The 14,133-nt window shown below is 27.5% G+C and overlaps 1 protein-coding gene across 2 annotated transcripts in view; it reads left to right on the forward strand.

Annotated features, from left to right (window-relative positions):
* Positions 1-14,133, forward strand: part of LOC117177757 (RNA binding protein fox-1 homolog 2) — a 231,448-nt gene that overhangs the window by 208,469 nt on the left and 8,846 nt on the right. For both annotated transcript variants that reach the window (XM_033368665.1, XM_033368666.1), the window contains one exon: positions 9,379-9,548. In XM_033368665.1, coding sequence (XP_033224556.1) covers positions 9,379-9,548 — 170 coding nt within the window. The remainder of the gene's footprint in view (positions 1-9,378; positions 9,549-14,133) is intronic.

The raw sequence follows: 14,133 nt of genomic DNA on the forward strand, positions 1-14,133 counted from the left end.
TGGAAGCCTGCATCAAGATTTACAGATATTAATAATAGATCTTTTTTTGTCGATTTTATAAATCATTTTTAAGATAGGCAACTTTTGAGATTGATTATACGAGTACCTAGTGTACATCCTTAATAGACTTCAGTGGATTTTAGTTTACTTCAAGGGATTTCAAAGGACCTCAAGTTTCTTTGCTGAGCTTTACTTGCTTTTTGTGAAATTTTAGGTACAGAAAAGGTTCCAAGGAATTTAACGAGTTTTAAAAAAATTAAAGGGTTTTCAATGAATTTCGTAGAATTTCAAAAAATTTGAAAAAATTTGAAAAGATTTACAAAAGGTATTCAGAATATCAGTGAAATTTGAAAGTTTTTAAAGGAATTCCGAGGGATTTCTAGACAACTTTAACGGTGAATAAATTTAATTTCAAGGAGGTTGCTAGAGATTTTTATGAATTTCATAGGATCTCAAAAGAAATTATAATTTTACAAAGCATTTGAAAGATTTTTAGGTATTTAAAAGAAATGGCGATTTCTCCAGGCATTTCAGAGCATCTTAACAAATTTCAGGGATTCTTAAAGTATTTCAACGGATTTTAAGGTTTTGTGGAATCTTGAAAGATTCGAAAGGAGGTCACGTGATTTTATGGAAGATGTATATTGTATATCAGATTGAAAAAATAGTAAGCTCTCAGATTTAATATTAAAAAAAATTATGATATTTTTGAAAATGTGGCTAATACATATTTACACAATTTTAAATTCCTTCAATGTTTCCGAGGCCGCTTATCTATTTTTCGGAAATGGAAATTCAAGCTTTGGGAGGGGGGGGGGGTTCAAAATTCTCGGAAAATTGCTTTACGTAATTTATGGATGGTCCCCAATCGGCAAATAAGAAGCCCAATCAAAAATCAGTATTTCAGGACGAAGAATTTTATTCTTAAGATGAAAATTCGGGAAGACTTTCTTGGTCTTTGAAAATTTGGTTTGTGTGAAAGTTTGGCTTGGACCTTTGGGCCAAGGCGATACTTGAGATTGATGAAAGTGGGTCTCCGGTAACGGGTCGTCGCATCTTGGTGGAAAACACGGAAAATAACAAGGCAAAGTTTTCACCAGACTGTGGATATTTGCTGGGATGAAAACTTTCTGGCGCCGTTGAAAGCGTGTTTTGGACGACCAACAACCAAACGACCAAGTCATGACCTGTCCCGCTCGATATTTGCAGAACCATGGATCTGAAATTATTGGACGTTCAGTTGATAATACTTGGCTCACGTCCATACGAGTGCTTTTATCCGAACCCCTCAGCGCTTCACGATTCTCATTTCCGCTTCCACTGTCGATCCAAGACCGATTGTAAACTCAAAGGGTCGACGCTATCGATAATCGATCTCTCGTTGTCATCTGAATTATATTTCTTAGACCTGAGACTCTCCCAGGGGGTGGTTACTAAAATGTCGATTTTCTACACCCCCTGGCTTCACATCACAAGTTCTATTTTTGTAACGGTATCCTAGTACTTTTTTAATGGGAATGAGTTCACTCCACTTTGGTCAACGCTTCGTATACGTTTTTTAATTGGAAATTTAAACTTTTTTTTCTTAATTTTGCATTATTTTCTACTGGAAAAATTCGTGTCTTGATAACATTCGATATTTTCAATACCAAGTAGTATTGGATTTTTCAAAAAATAAAGATAAATTTTAAACTAAAAATGAAATAGTTCAATTTTTAACCAAAAAGATGAATTTTGAAACAAGAAGATTACATTTCTACTAGAAAGACAAATTTTTAAAAAAATACATACATTTTCAACTAAATATTTTAAGTTCTATCCTAGAAAAGCAAATTTTCTACAAAAAAAAATTTTCAAAAAAATGGTTAGATTTTCAATTAACTAAATTTTTAACCAAAAGTAAAATAATTAAACTTTCAGATAAAAAAATTCCATTTTTAAGAATATAGTTCAATTTGTAACAAAATAAGTCAATTTTGTACTAAAAAAGAAGAAATTGCAAAAAGAAGCCATAAATGGAATAGTTAAATTTTCTCTTTCAAAAATTAATTTTTAACAGAGTAGTATAACTTTGAACTAAAAAAGATAAATTTTCAACGAAAAATTAAATATTTGATATTCAAAACAAATAATTCATTATTTCACATAAAACAGTTAATTTTAAACAAACAAGACAAGTTTTAAATAAAATAATCAATTTTGAAGTTCAGAAATTAATTTTCATCGAACGAAATTAATTTGGAACTAAAAAAGTTAATTTGTGACAACAAATAGGATATTTGAGCAAGGTACTTACATTTTCAACAAAGACTATTGAATTTTTAACCAAAAAGATCAATTTTCCACTGAAATATTAATGTTTAACAACAAAAATATTTTTAACAAAGTAGTTAAATTTTAACAAAGTAGTTAAATTTTAACAAAAGTAAATAAATTTGCAAACAAGAAGACTAATTTTCAAAAAAAGGTCAATTTTCAAGTACATAGTTGAATTTTAAGCCAAAAAAATCAATCTTCGAGAAAAGAAAAACTAAATTTTGTGTTTTTAAAACTCATTGAAACCGAAGGCTTTTGAAGATTTTTAATTTATAATTTTTTAAATTTCCAACTTTTAGTTTTCATCTCGGTTTTCATAGCACCAATATGAGACATTTCCAATTAAAACTTGATTTGTATTGCCTTTAATTTGTTAAACTTCTTAGTTTAAAAGCAATTATATTTTGTATTCTAAATTGCTGTTAAATTTGAAATTTGAAATTTTTATTGTTCAAGGTTCAACTGTCACTTGTCAAGCAATACTAACATAGAAAAGCAATTTTTAATTTTAGTCTGTCAAATTCGGTGACTTTAGAATTTTTGTACAGCAGAGCCAGATAGTTTTGAATATGTAAATTTTTGAGGATTTCAGAGTTGAAAGTTTTGAAATTAAGAAGCTTTTAAGGTTGAACGAATCGAAATTTTCTCAATAGTAGGTCATTTGTTTCGAATTTAAGGAGTTTAAATTTGGATGTTTTGAAATTCAAATTTCATTTTTTTTTTAATAATAAAACATTCTTAAGTAACTAAAAGTAACAGAAACTTCATATTTAATCGAAAATTAAAATTAATGAAATCTTTTATACTGGTACAGAAATTGAAATTGTGAATTTCAGATTTATATTTCATGACATTGGCGTATTTTGTAACACTTAAAACATCCTGTGTACGCAAATAAAGTTGAATAATTGTATGCAAATTCACTCTGTTATGTAAATCCAGCTTTCAATATTTAAGCTCGTCAATGTATTTGAAAATCTCTTCAGTAAAGCTGTTTTACGAAAAAGTAATATTTTGGCGGAAGTAATTTTTTCATCCTGATTTTTTTTTAATTTACAATAAAACTGTTACTTCTGTATTGTTTTTGTTATTAATATTGTGGATACCGTAAAAGATGCTTAATAATTTAATCCCTTTATGGCAAATTTTACTTGCACAACGGTTTAATAATTATTATCAAGTATTGAAATTAAAATTTCATTTTAAATGTAAATGTAAATCCATTTTAATAAATAACTTCGATATATGCTGAAGTTAATTGAACTTCCATACGTGATTGGAAAAAGGGAGAGGACTTAATTTTAATTGCCGACAGCAACGAACGATCGATGTCCCATATTAATGTCCGTGGCTTTTTTCAATGATAGATGGAAAAGCTGTATCAAAATGTCACGAAGATCGCAAAGCCTTTTAGCTGCAAATGAAAACAAATCGCTTTGAGATGCAACCTCGAAAGATCCAAGATTATCACTAATAAAAGGTGAATCTCCGATTTATCTTCATGTACTCGAAAATGAAGATTTAGTAAAAAAATGCTTGTTTTCCACCGGCCATAAGATAAATATCAATGTCGCCTCGAAGCTAAAATAAGAAAAAATACATTTTAAAACCCTCTTTTTCAAATAATTCATACTCGCTTAATTAAAAGGAAAGTAAAGTAAATGACAAATGACACAAATCGGCAAAGCAATAGAAAATTGCAAATTAAGTCTCGATGAATTACCATTTAGAATTGGGGGGGGGGGGGCGTAATTTTTAGTATTTTGAAAAATAGAGTCTATCCCCTCAAATCCTATAATTTTTTATGTGTTCGTGGTGGCTTCTGGATTGGGAAACCAGAAAAAATCTGTCCAATCACATTGTAAAATGCAATTTAAAATACGTTTAACCTTGACAATTTTTGAAATGTTAAGTTTAGTTATTAACTTTCTTAATTATGGAAAGAATTTGGAGAATTTCAAATGCAGTTTTCAACACTTACAAGAAGATAATCAGAGTTGGAATTTTTTTACTCTCACAAATTACCTGCTGAGATTCCATTGGATGACTATTAATTTGTCAAAATATTATTTGCTGATGGCGAACAGTTTACGAAAGAATCTTTTTTTTCAAAACAAATATCTTATACATTGAAATATTTTTTATTAAATTCTCATGTAAAATGTTGGAAATATAACATTTTTTAAACTTGTTTTTAATACAGAATTCGATTTTTTCTTGAATATTCAACAGTTTAATTTTAGTTTTTAAATTTCCTTTATTTTTCAATATTCTTTAGTTTTTAACTGTTGACAATCCAAGAAAAAAGCGAATTTTGTGACAAAAAAGAGTGTAAAAATGTTAAATTCACATAATTTTACATGAGAATTTAAAAACATTTTAATCCAGAACTTTTTTTTGGAAAAAGTCCATTGTATCGTAAACGGGTTGCTATATAAAACTAATGTTCTAGGAAATTAATAATCATCCATTTGACTTTTAGATTGGGTATTAAATTACAACTCTGCTAATCTCCCTGTTAAACAATTAAAAACTAAAAGCGTTTGAAATAACAATTTTTTGATAAAAAACGGTTAAGTTTATCAATTCTAAATTTAAATTAATTCAGGATGATTAACAATTTAAAAAATGAAACTGTAGTTTATGTATTCACAATTGAACAATAATTGATTTTACCAGACAATTCAAAATTATTTTGTTCAAAGTTAAAAAATTTACATATTTTAACATTAAAAATTGTACTTTTTTATTCTAAAGCCTTAATGGCGAAACCAATTTGAAAGTCCGATTGAAACTTCGTAAAATATTTTTATCTTATTCTCATATTTTTTCATGCTATTCTAAAGTATTTTCTTTTTAAGATATTTAATTTGAAATTTCGTAATTAAAAAAAAGAATGATTTTTTAATCGAAATTTCTTTAAAATTTTCATTGAAAATGAGTAATTATTCAAATATTAGTGTATTTTCAATATATAAATAACAATTGAAAAATTATAAATTTAAAATGACTTTAGATAAAAAAAATTAACATCAAGTTGAAAAAGTCTTAATTGAAAAATTTTACTTGTTCAATTTTTAATGTTTCTAATTTAAAATTGCCTTAAATTATATAATTTTTTTTAATTTACCAATTTATCAATTCATTCTTCAAATAAGAGCATTGCGAATGATATCGTCAATTCATACTTTTTAAACCAGAAATCTAGAAACTTTTCGATGTAGGCAAGTTAAAATTTTTAAAGCTTGCATCTTATCCAGAGAAATATTATTTTTTAAACTATTAAGTCATATTTCATTCGGGTTAATCAAGCGTGACTCACTCAATGATGAAGGGAATTATTGTATGAGGTGGGGGGGTATAGATTTTTAGTTTGATATAGAATTCTCGTATTATTTATTTAAATAATACGTTCGTTCCACTACACTGCTGTGACCCAAGTCGCTGATCAATTTCTTTAGCAATCACCCAAGTAAAGAGCTTCACAAAGTCCCCATTTTAAGAATCTACACTCGGGCCCAATAGTATCCAACATTTTTGGAAAAGCAGTTCAATTCATAATTCAAGTTTGGATATGAATTTGAATGAAATAAATATTTTTCAGAATGTGAAAATTGTGCAGATAGACGAAAGACCGTTTGGTCTGCATTTTTTCAGATCTGACAAGAAATACAATTAGAGTTAGTGAGATAGGATTAGAGACAGCTTTTTTTTAACTCTTTACAATTCACTGAAGACATCGAACAGACGAGCGAATGCAACATGTTGATTTAATGCTCATCGTACTCGAAAATTTCTGTGTTTCGACCTTATCTCCCTCTCCTGATATTTCCGTTCTTGCATTCGATTTTGTCTCACAGACATTTCCTTTCTTGAGTTAAAAAAATTGTACCTGCACCTCGTTTTATATTCAGATGTCTCTTTATGCATGATAATTTCACAATACTTACCGAGCACTCGTTCTCTTTACTGACCGTCGTTAATCCGACAAAAATACTATACATAAATGCGGCAGAGATAAAATAAATAATAATAAAATTAAAAATCATAAAATAAAAAATTGCACATACTTAGCAATTTTGATTTTTCTACATAGAGTGGCCACATATATGTATAATGTTTTGGATTCTGCCTTAAATTTATTCATTTACCTGCTCCATTGTATTCGTAGGCTAGATTCACGCTCTGGAAGAACCTCCTTTCCTTCTCCTATTCTTAACGTATTCTTAACGTATTCAAATTCCATAGTTTTAATTTGATAAGTGTTTGAATTTGAAAACATAATTTTGGACTCGTTCAAATACACAGGTTTTGAATTTTTAGCAGTTTTAAAATTGTCGATCAAATCCAAAAATTAAAAGTTAGGAAAGGTTCTTGATTTTAAAAGTAAATATTTTATATTTTAGAGAATGCAATTTTTACCAATTTCAAAGTCTCGAGTTCCAAGTTGGCAAGTTTCAATTTGTTCTTATTTGAAAAAAATGGTGTCAAATGGAAAGTTTTTAGAAAATTAAAAGAAATCGGTGATTTTTCTCTATAAAAAAACGAGACATACCAAAAAAAGTTTTCACAGGAAAGTTTTTGCTTTTTAAACGCTCTTCAAAACGTTCTTGTGCCAATTTCGTACATGTTAGATATAATTTTCTTATAATTATCATATCATTACTAGGAAAAAAAAATAAAATTTATACTAATATTTTGGAAACGGTGCGAAATACGCTATATGCATTTCTTTACTGAGAAAGTGGTACTTTTTCTTTTGAAATGACGCATTTAATATAATAAACATTATTGACGGATAGTATCGGACCATTAATTAACCGGTAACAATTAAAAATTAGCCTCGAAGTTGGCAGGTGATAGCATCGTCCAGAATGTAAATGAAAATATGTTTTTAAACCATTAGGAATCTTATTAGATTCTGCGTTAAATGAGCCTTTGTTTAAGTAGTTTGGCCTGTGGGTATTAAATTATCATGTGAAAAAGATAAAAATAAGATTCTCATTTTTAAGGAATTTTTTACTTTAACTTCAACCCACAAGGCCAAATTACTTAACCAGGGCTAACCCGCTAGACCGGGAATTTTATGAGACCCGGAAAAACAGGGAAATGACAGTAAATTTATTTTTCGACCTGGAATTTTGAAAATTTTTAGAAAAAAAGTCTGTCAAACTTTGATTTCAACTTTTTTTAAATAATTAGTTCAATTGTTATCTTTTTAATTCTGATATAATTCAGTTTAGAATGCGTAATTCGAAAATCTTCCACTTTAAACATGTTTAATTTCAGATTCATTATTTTTAAGTCTATATTTTAATTTAAAGAATTTGAAAATACAGTTTTAAAGACTTAAAGAACTAAAAATTAGAAGCGTTTAAAATCGAAGATTTTCGATAAAAAACATTTTTAGTTTATCAATTGTGAATATAAATGAATTAATGATTTTTAAAATTGATCTGTACTTCAAGATTTAAAAAGTGAGTGACAGTGGATTTTACATGAGAATTCGGAATCAGTTAAGAATTTTTAAGTTTAAAGATTTTAACGTTAAAAATTAGACTGTTTTAATTGGAAAGTATTATTATTTCAACAAATGTAAACGCCCGATTAAAACTTTATAAAGTATTTTCAATTTTTAAATAATTTCAAAATAATATATTCATCATCGACTTATTAACTTTCAAATATTATTTCAGTCTAAAATATTCCATGTTTAAAGTTTAAACTATTCAATCTGAAATTTTGTAATCAAGAAAAAGAACAATATTGCTTAATATTTAAAAATATCCAGCTATTCATTTAAAATCAGTAATTAAAAATGGAATATTCAAAACTAAAGTTTGACCTTTAAAATTTTAATTTTTCTATTTAAAAAATTTAATTTTCAAGTCCAAATTATTGAATTTTGATGAATACACAACAATTGAACACCTATTATTCGTAGAAAAAATTCGAAAAAGTTAAAGAGATATTTCGAACTGATGAAAAAGTTCAAAATCAATTAAAAAATGTTAATAGATATAAATAATTTAATCGAAGTGTCTGCGTTTACCGGAAAAATCCGACTATTCGTACCAAATTTTTTTGGCAGATTTCGAACAAAAAATATAGGATTTAAAAGAAATGTTAGGAAAAATTCGAATCATTTTAAAAGATGTTTAGAAGTTCTAAGCAAATTTTAAAAATAATTTAAAATTTGAAAAAAAATGCAAAACAACATGTAAATGTTTTCAGATTTAAAAATAAAATTTTGAAGCATTTCGAGGATTTTAAAACTATTTAAAATAAAAATAATCTCTCGTAGTTTTTAATTTAAAAAGTGTTCGGTTTACAAAAAAATGTAATTTGGCAGTTTAACCGTATTTAATTTGAAATTGTTCAGTTGGCAAGTGTTGGTAGCTTCTATTTTATAGTTTGAATTATTAATCATATGAATACAACATTTTTGAATTTAAATCCGTTTAAACTTCTGTTTTCAAATTCAAATGTTTCTCTTTGAATGCTTCGATTTGTAGCTCATATTTTATTACATCAAATGGAACATTATTTAGCTTCAGGGTTTGGTTTTGTTTATTTCATTGACCGTGAAAAATGTTTGCGAACCGAGAAAAAACGGAGAATTTTTTTCTTTGATTAAAACCTCAACCCTGAATTTTTAATACGTTACCCAGTTAATGTTTCGATACTATCCATCGATAGTCTAGGAAAATATAGTAAATTTTAATGATTCAAATGTTATTTAATCTTAAGATTGAGAGAATGTCTCTTTTGGTTCTGTTAGATTCCTCCTTAAATGATCCTATTCCCTGGTTGACAATGTCATGCTCATGAAATCCTCGTTATCAGACCCTTTCATGTTACGGGGGGTTTCTTCCTGGATGTACTAGCAGACGCTATTACCAAAGTGAAACTGTAGTTAAGATAGTATCACGCAGTATGTTTATTATTATTATCAGTACTTGTATGCGCGTAAAGAGAGAGGACTTTTCGCCGACCACAGTACTGGTGCGATTAGTTCTATCAGCTTGCTTGAGCTTGCATGGCGGGTTATGGTTGTTTCAGGCCGCAGCCGCAGCAGCTGCAGCATCCCCATTACTGAAGACTCCACTCTCGACGGCCCAGCAGGCTAGCTATGCAGCTGCAGCAACCTATACAGCAGTTGCAGCACGTGCCGCTTACGGTGCAGCTGCAGCTGCAGCACAACCAGTCGCAGGATACGCCGCAGTTGCCGGGTAAGCTTACATTTTTTATTCTTTTTTTTTTGTGTATTTATTCCAAATTTCAGGTCCTCAGAGAAGAATCTAACGAAGAATCCCTATGATCAATCAAATTTTTCTTTTTATTTTTTAACCCTTAAAGGACATACTTCCGTAAAATTACATAAAGAGCATACTGGGTGTTTGACACCCAAGGGTATTCAAACGTGTGCTGTGCCGACGGTATTTAATAGTTTTTTTACAAGAAAATTAATTAATGATGTTCAATCTATCTAGTTTAAGGAGAAAAATATTTCATAACAGTTTTTGAAATTTAAAGTCGTTAAAGTTTTTCATATTTTTACTTGAATACTTCCGAGATACGGCGCTTCAAAAATACAATTAGTCTTATAGTGTTCGTTCCAAAGAAGGTATTTATTCTAAAAAGTAAAAGATTCAATTCAATGAAAAATGTAACACCGTACTTTGCATGATTTAACGATTGTATTGATCTTAAACTGCGTATAAAAATGATAAAAATCAAAATTATGTGAAAATGACATATAAAAATAGGTTTTTATGTCATTTTTTAATCTGGCGCCATATCTTCCATTCTCTTGAATATGGTACGTTTTGTGAAAGCGTGAATAAGTCGCTGGGTGTTATACACTCAGTATGCCCTTTAAGGATTAATTCATTCATCATTCTAAGTGAAGACTTTCCACGGAAAAGAGTGTTATCATTGAGCAGTGTAGTTTTTGGGCAAATGAGTGTTTTCTTGTTCCTCCTTTTCATTAAATTCTTATTGAAAAATATTTTTTATTATAAACTTAAAATGTGGTTAAGTTGGATTGTCGAGGTAAAGGTGGATATTTAAGGTAAATAATTAATTTTCATTGTAATTTAATTTTATTAGAATACTGATCTGTAGACTCTAAAGGTATTAAAAAGCAGTTGGCCACAGTTCAGGGAAGACCAGGAAATCAGTAAACAGTTAGAGAATGTTGTTAGTCAATTTTTGTTAATTATAAAGTCACTATAGTCGCTTTTTAAATAAAAAAGATCACTTTAATCTCCTTTAATGCAATAAATTAACCCATGCGTTAGCCACTATTGAAATCTAAATTTTCTTGAATTATTTTTAAATATTTTTGAGTATTCTTCAAGATTCCAAGAAATTGTTAATAGATTTCAATAATGTTGAAGGGATTCCAAAGGCTTTGACAGATTTTAGGATATTTTGGAAACTTTCAAATCGTTCTCAAGAGATTAAAAAAATTCCAATGATTTTTTAATAGATTTCAATTATTTGATGGTATTCCAAAGAATTTAACAGATTTTAGTGTATTTTTAATAATTCTAATGAATTTTCAACAGCTGTACAAATATTCAGAAGATTTAAAGAGATTTTTAAGGTTTTGAATGATGTTACAAGACTGAACTATTTATCAGATCTCCGAGGTTTCCAATAATTTTTAGAAATTTAAAAGCTCTCGAAATATTTTAATAAACTTTTACAGAATTTATTAACAATAATTGACAGATTTTATAGCGTTTCACAGATTTTTAAGTATTTCAAGGTATTTCGAAAGATTTCAAAGGATTTAAGACATCTTAGGTTATTTTAAAAGATGCCAAGGCATTTTTAATCGATCTCAATAATTTAATGGAATTCTAAAGGACTAGAAATATTTTAGGGTATTTTAAAAGATTTCAAGGCATTTTCAGTTGATTTAAGTAATTCAATGAGATTCCAACGATTTTAATATATTTTAAGGCATTTTAAAAGATTCCAAACGATTTTAAAATTTTTTCAGAACTTTCAAGATATTTTAAAAGATTTTAAAGGTATTTGAAATATTTTAGGGTATTTTTTTTAATTCCAAGCAATTTTCAAGAGCTTTAAAAAGCTCCTAGGGAATTAAAAGATTTTAAATATTTTAGTGTATTTGTCATTAATCCAAAGAATCATCAAGAGCTTTAAAAAGTTGAAAAGGATTTCAGAAGCTTTTAAGGGATTTTAAATATTTCAGGGTATTTTAAAAGATTCCAATGAACTTTCAGTTGAATTCAGTAATGTAATGGAATTTTTAATTTATTTGAATAACTTGAAAGGATTCAAAGGATTTGGAATATCTTAGGGTATTTCAAAATATTACAAGGGATTTTTAAAAGATTTAAAAAATGTTACGAGTTTTCCGAGGGTTTCAGTGATTTTAAGGGATTTAAATGCTCTCGAAATATTTTAATAAATTTTAAAAGAATTTATTCAGAAGAGTTGCGGGAATTCGTATTGTTTTAAAGATTTTCTAATATGTGAAAGTATTTTCAACGATTTTAAAGGAATTTAAAGAATTTACGATATTTGAAAAGATTCTAATAGACTTTTTAAAATGTTTTCAGTAATTTAATGGACCTTCAAAGGATTTGAAATATTTTAGGCTGGTTGAAAAGATTCCAAGGAATTTTTAAGAGGTTTAAGTAGTTTTAAGGGATTTCAAAAGATTTTATAGGATTTGAAATATATCAGGATATTTTTAATATATTTCTATAATCTTATGTGATTTCTACAGATTTCAAGATTTCAAGAGCTTTAAATAATATCAAGAGATTACAAAAGATTTTTGATAATTTAAAATATTTTAGGATAATTCAAAAGATTCCAGAAAATTTTCATTTGATGGCAGTAATTTAAATGGATTATAAATATTTTACTAATTATAAAAACATTTCAAGGAATTTTTTATTTGAAAATATTTCAAATGATTTTACATATTTTAGGGTATTTTAAAAGATTCCGAGGAGTTTAATTGATTTAATGGATTTAAACCAATTTTCTTTCGGTTATAAAGAATTTCCTAGAGTTTCAAAAGATGGAAAGATGTTACAGGACCTTTTATATTTCAAAATATTTCTAAGATATTTTTTTATAAGAATTCGTGTAAAGTCTTTCCAATTCTTTAGAATTCTCTTGAATTTTTTTAAATGTGAAATTTAATCATTTCTACTCAATTCTATGGATTTAAACAAATTAAGTGCTTGTTTAATTTATTCTGAATTCATATTATTGAATTTTCTTCACTTCACTTAAATTTTGTTTTATTCATCCAGAATTTTTATAAATTTCATCGAATTCTTCACATTTTCCTCACAATTTTACTAAATCTATGGTTTTTTTTTTCCCAATTCTTTTGAATCATTTTAAATTTAAAAGATGACTATACCCGTTTGGTTTAAAGGGTTAGCATTTTTTATTTTAAATATAAATGCACAGGGAAAATGAAAAATTAGTTGAACAAGATTGCAGCCTTTTTATCTTTATGAGAAAAACAATTTTGTACGGACTGTCTTACTAATGTTTCAAATATATTCTACATCAAAGGGGTTAAAGCGGTTGTTGCGAATTTCAGCACTTTTTATATTTTTTGGCAAAGCGCGAAAAAAAGAAAAAGAAGCAGTAATTTTGTCTTACTATTAACCCTGTTTAAGGTAAAGATTCAGCATATCTTTTTAAATAGATATTGGCCCCCCGCCCTCCATTCTTTACGATCCTATACACTGAATTCTTTAATTCTAAAGCCTTCAAATTATGTCACTTTAATACTTAAAACCTTTTGACTCACTGACGATTTAGTAAAACTATCATTTTTCATATTGCTGTTTTTAAATTTGAATTTTTTTCCATTATGTATGTTTCAATTTATTTTAACTATAACATTTTTGTTTCTAAACCCTTTCAAATTTATGACTATTCCATATTTAAAAACTTTAAATTTGTCAGTCTTGAAAATTTTAAGTATTTTTTATTTTGTGTCTGTTTAAATTGGAGCGTGTTTTATTTTGAATTCTTTCTTTTTTGAAATTGAAGGTCTTCAATTTCGGAAACCTTTAAATTCGATTTTTTCAAAGTTCGAACCTATTTAATTTTGAACATTTGTAATTAGATAACTTGATTTTTTTGAATTTATTTTAGTGGCTTTCTGTTTTAAAAGCTTTGGAGATCAATGGTTTCTAATTTGCATTTTTTTAAAATTAAAAGCTTTTTTCGATACGAAACTTGCAATTTTTAGCAATTTTATGTTTTAATTTTTAGAAACTTAAAAATTCCAAGGCTTAATTATATTCTCTATATTTTTACAGCTTTAAAATTACAATGCTTTAAATTTATAAAGTTTGAAATTTCAGAAAAGGGTTTTAGGTTCTTTCAATTTTGAATCTATTAAATTTGAATAGTTATATTATTTTAAATATATACCTTCAATCTGTAAGTCTTGTCTTTTACTCCCGAAACTAATTTCTTTTAAGTTAAAAACTTTAAAGTTTCATTTTTTGATTGGAGTTGGGAGATTTTATTATTAGATTCAAAAATATACCCCCTTTCTTTGCATTTAATTTTCAAGTCGTTCCACTTTTAATACAAAGTTGTTAAGACTGTAGCAGTAATTCACTCTGAAGAATTTAATGTAAAACCTTCGGACACTTTGTCATGAAAAATAAACCCAAATTGTTTTTGTAATGAATGCAAAATATTTATTCGGATGCTGTGTAGCATTTAAGAGTTGAAAATATTTCTTTTGGGATTGTCAATAAACTACGTTACCAATTTGGGAGGGGGGGGGGG

Source organism: Belonocnema kinseyi, chromosome 8, assembly GCF_010883055.1.
Source record: "Belonocnema kinseyi isolate 2016_QV_RU_SX_M_011 chromosome 8, B_treatae_v1, whole genome shotgun sequence".
Lineage (NCBI taxonomy): Eukaryota > Metazoa > Arthropoda > Insecta > Hymenoptera > Cynipidae > Belonocnema > Belonocnema kinseyi.